This window comes from Pyrus communis, chromosome 16 (genome assembly GCF_041283825.1).
Source record: "Pyrus communis isolate YQ-2024b chromosome 16, ASM4128382v1, whole genome shotgun sequence".
NCBI lineage: Eukaryota > Viridiplantae > Streptophyta > Magnoliopsida > Rosales > Rosaceae > Pyrus > Pyrus communis.
In genome coordinates this window covers 2,782,524-2,789,667 of record NC_142580.1, presented here as the reverse complement: position 1 = coordinate 2,789,667, position 7,144 = coordinate 2,782,524, and the positions used below count along the sequence as shown (strand labels likewise).

The window sequence follows — 7,144 nt, the reverse complement described above, 5'->3', positions numbered from 1 at the left end:
AACTTGATAAAATAGGGCGATAAACTATATTACTGAAACCTAGCTACTAGAACAAATGAATATCTAATCAAGCTGTTTTCATGACTTCCGTGTATGCAAGAAAAACCATCATCATGGCGTGGCGTCCATCCAAGCGGAGAGCACTCATCAACCTGTGATTTATAAATTCTCTCCGAGAAGCTTATGGTTTTCGTTGCAGTATCCGTGGGTGGGTAGGTTATATATTGCATAGGAGATCAATGAGCTGGGAAAGGAATAAATGCCTATTATCATCCTAATGATTGTTATTTGCTGCAGGTTTGCCATACATAGAGAAATACATATCCAATGCAAAATAATATTTGAAATGTGGCATGCATATAGTACAGTTTACTCTTGTTTGTCTTTCTTTGCAATTTTAGGAAAAACTGAATTGTTGCAACACTATTTTCCAGTGATTGGATACTTGTATGTAAATGATCAATGAATATGTACTATATATGCTAGCATAATAATTCAGGAGAATTTATATTACGGAAAATCAAGGTGATGGTCAGAATATAAAATCACAACGATGCTAGGCATAATATAAAATCTCCAACCAAATTATTATAGTACCTGACACTGGATTGCACTGATTTTTTTATAATTTCAAGAAAATCACGACATCTCCACATTACATTTGCCAACAATGCATTTGAATAAAGTTTAAAGGAACTCCTGACATCATTTTTCTCGCACTTTCAAAGATACTAATACACTACTTCAATACAAATTACCAGTGAATTCGGATACTGAGCTTGATTAGCTATATATAGCAGGAGGAACAGGAGGAGGTGCAAGAAGATTCGTTCCATTAAACTGGGGCTGCAGAGTAATTGAATTGATCTCGAAATTGAATAGGTAGTGGAGTTATGGGTCTTGAGCCTTGATAAAGGTGGTGAGAAAAATTGAATTAGGGTTTTGCTCTTGGGTACCGGTCCCAAAAATTGATCTAGGGTTCTGTTGTTTTGGGTATGAGGTAGGGTTTTGCTCTACTTGCAGCACGTTACCTGTAATAATATTCTTGGTGTAGTTGATTGCTCCCCAATTCCCTGGAAAACCACAATCCTCGGAATTTGCTCCACTTGCCTCTGAAACATGTCGCCAAAAATCAAAATTCAAAAACGATCTTTGGACACCACCACAACTACTACTTGTTCTGCCCACAATTTTCTGACCATCGTTGCAACAATTAGTGCTCATCATCGCGGAGTTCATCATTCCAGCTGTTTCAAACAATTCATTAGGGTTTTGATGTTCATGATGGTTAGGACTTTGCTTTGTTAAATGCTGATGATCTTGATCAAACCCTCTGATCCTCATCATCTTCTCCCTTGTTCTCTCCCTTGCCCTTGCTCTTGCCTCGACCCTTGATTCCCTCGCAACTACGCACAGCTTCCTGTTCCTTTTCTCTCTACCGAACCCAACGGAAATGTCACCGTTTGCAGCACTACTACTAGGCTCCATAATTCTCGATGTGACTTCACCGGTAGTATTCTCAGATGAATTCACCTTTGCAGTTGCACCACCATTTGTGCTGCTGTAATCTTCCTTGGGTGAGACGAGGAGGTGCTGCTTGAGGTCCTTGATGGCGCTCTTGGACTTTGTGAAAAGCCACTCAATTGTTTTGCTGGCTTTGTCAAATCCCAACGTGTCTTGAAGATCAAAGAACTTACGGGCAATTTGGACGGACAGCCTCATTCGCCGGTCTCTCGGGCCTTGAGCTGTGCAGATCTTGCTGTGTCTGTCTTTTTTCCCACTCGCTCTCTTTCGAGCAACCTTTGCCTTTTTCTCTCCTCCTCCTCCTCCATTAGTCTTCACATTATTTTTCTTAATCTTTGAAGCTGCAGCCGTGTTAACGGTGAGCTCATTGCGACCATCATCATCGTCACGATTGATAACCTCCATTGCTTTGTTTGAATTTGAAGCCGCGATGCTAATTTCAGTGCTCTCGTGAGCTCGAGTGTGGTTGTTATCAGTCGCTACATTAGTAGTAGTACCGGAGTTGCCAAGCAAGAGCTGCTGTTGAGATAGCAAGTAGCTCAAGAGCATTCCATCATGCTCAAGAAAATCAGGTGCCTGCTGCTGCTGATCTTCAGAGTAGTAGTACTGTGAATAGTATTGATGATGGCCACCATGTGATAATATTGAATTAGGGTTTTGATGAAAATCATCAATAATAGCATTTGTCTGGTTGTCATCACATAGAAAAGGTAGCTGGAAATTACTAGTAGTGCTGCTAGAAGGAAACATGGATATAATTGGATATGACAACTCTTTAGCTCCACAAAACCCTAAAGATTGTGATGATGCATGACAAGTCTCATTTAATTCGGTGCTGCTTTGACCGCCGGAAAAACAAGACAAACAGTAGTAGTAAAGAGAAAGGGCAAGAAATCAATCGACTACTGTGCGGAAGCCCTGGAGGGTTACTGTTCTTCTACATGTACATCAAGAGAGCCTAAAAGGAAATGACGCAGCTAGATATGAAAAGCCATAGAGAAAAACACAAGGTGCACAACCTGATGAGAGCGATGGTGGTGTTTTGTTGTTGGTTTAGAGCTAAAACAAGACCTGGAAACTGGTATTTGCTTCACCATTAATTACTACATATTCAACCAACAGATGGTGACCTCCTCAACAGTAGAAGCACTGGGTTGAGAAAGAAAGAAAGTGAGTGAGTGGAAACGAAATACGGAAAGAAGACGAGGGACAGAGGATAGCTAGGTAAAGCTACATATACACACAGACACATACATATAAGGTAGACATCTAGCTAGTAGTGCAACTGATGATATCTCTTGAGTCTTAATTTGAACATGTACGTGAACGGTGACACATCACGTGGGTGAGTGCAGGGGTGGGAGCAAGAAAGCGACCTAACCTAGCCATCCTTTTTCAGAATGCTCTGTGTTTGTGTCTATATAATTGTATGGTATTCGATGAGAAAGATATAAAAAGAAATTAACTTTTAATCCCATGGCACAGGAGTTGTTAAATACGTTTTATGTAAGTTGTTCTCATGATTTTGATATTCTTGAAAAACTTATTCATAACTCATGCGAATTTTTAGAGGGCTATGTATAGGTGCCCTAGAAAGAGAGAAAAAGAGAGAGATCGATGGAGAAGAGGACAATTCTGATGAATGTAACAGTAAACACAGAGAGGCTATAGGCTAATAGGCTACAGGTATTGTACCATATTTAGAGCCAGCTTCTTTTAATTACCACCATGGAAGGCAACTCTTGCCTTGACTGGCTTACCAAATGTCCCTATCATTATCTGACTCGATTTAACATCTATATACAATGTTTTAACAACCAAATCTATATACAATGTTCTTTCAATGTTAAAACAATAGGATTAATTGCATTTTACACCATAATGTTTGGAGATTATTTGTCAAATGAATCATGAGCCTTCAATTTATGTGTTTTACACCACTTAGTTTTTTAATTGCACTAATTTAACATTTTCATCAATTTCATTGTCTAATTAGACAGTTAGTGCTGAAGTAGTATATACATGACCCATATTTTAAGTACTCGTTGATCGTCAATTTGAATGTTTAGCACTTTACTCTTTCAATTCTGTTTAGACATTAATATTAACGTGTGCTTGCCATTCAGTACTGTGGACTGATGGTATTCCTCTTCACTTGGAAATGAGAGGTCTTAGGTTTGAATCTTGTAGATGGCGAATTCGATACCAAATTAGGCTACCCATTGTGTAGTTTTGCCAAACTTCTACTCCCCTTAGTGTAAAAATATCGATGTACTCAAAAAATATATATATTAACGTGTGCTTAAAAGGTGAGCCCAATCTATGTCACATAAGCACTTAACGTCTAATTAGACGATTAAATTTACAAAGAGGTTAAATTGATGCAATTTAGAAACCACATGGTGTAATACAAAAATTGAAACATCATGACTAATTTTTCAAATGACCTCCAAACTTTGTGGTGTAACATATTAAACCATAATTTTCTTTCCATTTTCAATAAACAAAAAAATCACTTGTTACTACTCGTATTAATCTTCTTCACATCACGTAAATAAAAGAACAGCTTTTTATTTCTGTCTATTTTTTCACTGAAAATCAAAGTTGAATAACAAGTTTTTGCAACCCTTGTTCTTTTAGAAAACACCTTCGTGGTCTTGTTATCCCTAAAATTTGTGTTAGGAGCGTGCATGTAGCTTAAAGCAATCTTTTCATCTTACATTGTTTTGCATTTCTTTTTCAAGTTAACTAACTAAACCCCAAACCATTATCTTCTTTTTATTTCTATCATGAGTACTTTTCTAAGATCCCACATCGCCTGGGAGAAAGGAGGTGATTTGCCTTATACGTACATACCCACCTCTTTATAGTGAGACTCGTTTTGGGTGGAAACCCAAGAACAAATCCATGAGGGCGTAGCCCAAAGCGGACAATATCTTACTATGCAGACTGGGATGTGACAATTGGTATCAAAGCCACTCTCAGGCCGGAAGTGTGCCGACGAGGACGTCGGGCCCCTAAGAGGGGTAGATTGTAAATCCCACATTGGCCTAGGGAGAGGAAATGATGTGCTTTATATGTACATGCCCACCTTCCTATAGTGAGACGTGTTTTGGGTGGAAACCCAAGAACAAATCCGTGAGGGCGTGGCCCAAAGCAGATAATATCTTACTATGCGGACTGGGATGTGACAACTATCATAAAAAAACAATCGAGAGAATATCAATAATTTAAAGTTATCTCTTCTAGTTATTGTATTTGTTAATGTTGGGCATTTTTAGGCGCACATAAAGGTGATGGCCTGGAAAGAAGCCACGAAGAGCCCAAAGCAAAGTCAAAGCTTAGGAGATACAAAAGGCCAAAGTCCAAGGGGCTTAGAAAAGAATACGTCTGAACGTTGAAAGTAAATTGCCTGGCAAACACCGACTAACCAGGGTATATGAATGGCTTGTTGACTACCAAAAGCACGTGGGCAGATTGACAACTTTATGGCACAAGTCTCTAAAAAAGATCTACTCAGACGTCAATCAAGCCACTTGGCGACCCAAAGTTAGCAATAGGGACCTAGGATAAGGACATAAAGTGAGCCGAACACACTCGGAGAGACTGGGTTCAATAACCGAGGCCGACTGTGAAGTTTTCACTGGGAATGCGTGCTATCTTCATTGGACACCCATCACTTCATTGTGAATGTTTGGTTGGCAAGTGAAAGGTCAGTAAGCTAGTCTACGTATAGAGGCGGCATATTGAATGGTGACCCAAGGCTCAGGGATTCACCAAGGGCCTATATAAAGGGGTGAAACCCTCTAACATGAGGGTTAGACAAAAAAAAAAAAAAAAAAAAAAGGGTGGGAGAATTAATGTATTAGCCGAGCATGATTTTAGTTTTGCAATTAATAGAATTTGTGCAACACTGTGGATGTAGCCCAGTTTTGAGAAGTGAACCACTTAAATCTTTATGTCCATTTCATTACAGTTCACATCTCAAGCCCATCAAAGATTTAGTATTCTAGTTTGTTAACCTGCAAATTTTGAGCGTTCACAGTATCTTTATTAAAAATGAATAATAATTTGAGGATCACAAGTCACATACAATATCAAATAGAACTAAGAATTTTCAAGGGCTAGTAAAAAATTATATGGAAGCTATGTACTAATACAAGGTTTCCGAGAAATTATGTGGAAGCTTAATTATTACTGGTATCAAGAAACTGAATTGTTATTAGCACTTCAAAATCTCATTATGCACTAATACAATGTTTTGAACTCCTTTCACGCATTCTTAATTTTTCAAACTCGGGATTTTTTAATTTCTTTTTATAAAAGAAAGGGACAGGCGAGTCATTGTCACAATTTAATAGCAATGGCCTATTAATTGCATTAGAGCATTTCCACCTCTAAAAAGCCTCGGGCAATAGCCAATTCAATCCCCCCAAGTGAATAGTAACGACTTTTAGTGAACAGTAACTACCCAAGTTGTGACGATCCGTCCTTAATTTTCTATATAATTTTCTCCCTATGTATGTGAATTGACATTTATGCCCAACATGGACGTGGTTTTTCGGCTTTAAATTATTTTTCTCGTTATCGTAATTAAATAGTACTCGTTGTTACGAACGCTTGGACACGAGTTAGGCTTGAATCGGACTTATAACGAAAAAGTTACGTTATGTTAAAGTGTGTTGACAACGGGTAAATTTGTACACATGAGTACTAATATTCCAGTGTTGGAAACACTGTTTTCGATAGGGTACGTTAGATTTTGTCTAACTTCATTTTTACAAAATTATATCATTTTTCTTCTTTAAAATTGGAACCATGACTTGTTGTGCACCCACCAATCAAATCCATCCTTCGCATCTCTCTACCAATCAGACTCACCCTCTCTTCCTTTTTCCACCAATCAGAAGACATTAACTCATTCTCTCTCATATTTTCCTTCTCTCTCTATCCCGAGACTCTCTCTTCTCCGCAACACCAAGGATCATCATTAAAACCTCACAGATCAAGCATAAAACCACCACAATCGTGATCCTCTCATCCTCACGAACCCAACCATACAAACCGATTCTCAAATGGTTAAGTTTTGATTCGTTAACTCGGAAGCTTCGACTCAGACGAGTTTACTCCGACGTGATCCCGGCTGAGTTAAGAAGTTTTGAAGGTTGTGGAAGCATCCACACAACTTCCTGAAGTCCCTAGGCTAAGTTTGGTGCGGAGACCACGTCGAAACACACGATTTTGAGGAGTTGAGTTTTAGGCCAAGACTTTCGAGGCATTTTCAGGCCTCTTCCCTTCCATTTCTGGACTTCCAAAGGCATAAACTTGTTCTACACCTCAAAAGTTTCATTTCCATATAATTTTCATAAAAAATGGTTAAGAAATGAGCAAGTTATAAAGATTTTAATTTTTCCCTAGAAACCGGCGAAGTTTTCCAGTTCCCGGCGAAACCAAATGGCGGCGACCGATGAAAGTCCATCAAAGAAGACGACGAATATTCCGTCAAAGTTGACGGAATATTCTAACGGCGTCAGGTAACGCCGGTAAACTTTGTTAACTGTTTAATGGAATATTCCTTCAAGTCTGACGAAATATTCCTAACGTCTGTTAGCCACTGATA

General features: G+C 38.7%; 1 protein-coding gene across 1 annotated transcript; it reads right to left on the bottom strand.

Annotated features, from left to right (window-relative positions):
- Nucleotides 1–540: 540 nt before the first annotated feature.
- On the bottom strand, nt 541–5,364 carry LOC137731295 (uncharacterized). Its single transcript, XM_088687811.1, has one exon. It carries the CDS (start codon nt 2,272–2,274, stop codon nt 892–894), a length of 1,383 nt encoding a protein of 460 aa, XP_088543937.1. The 5' UTR covers nt 2,275–5,364; the 3' UTR covers nt 541–891.
- Nucleotides 5,365–7,144: the final 1,780 nt, after the last annotated feature.

Excerpts from the sequence above, each read along its gene's own strand:
- LOC137731295 (XM_088687811.1), bottom strand. The coding sequence starts at position 2,274 with ATGTTTCCTTCTAGCAGCACTACTAGTAATTTCCAGCTACCTTTTCTA.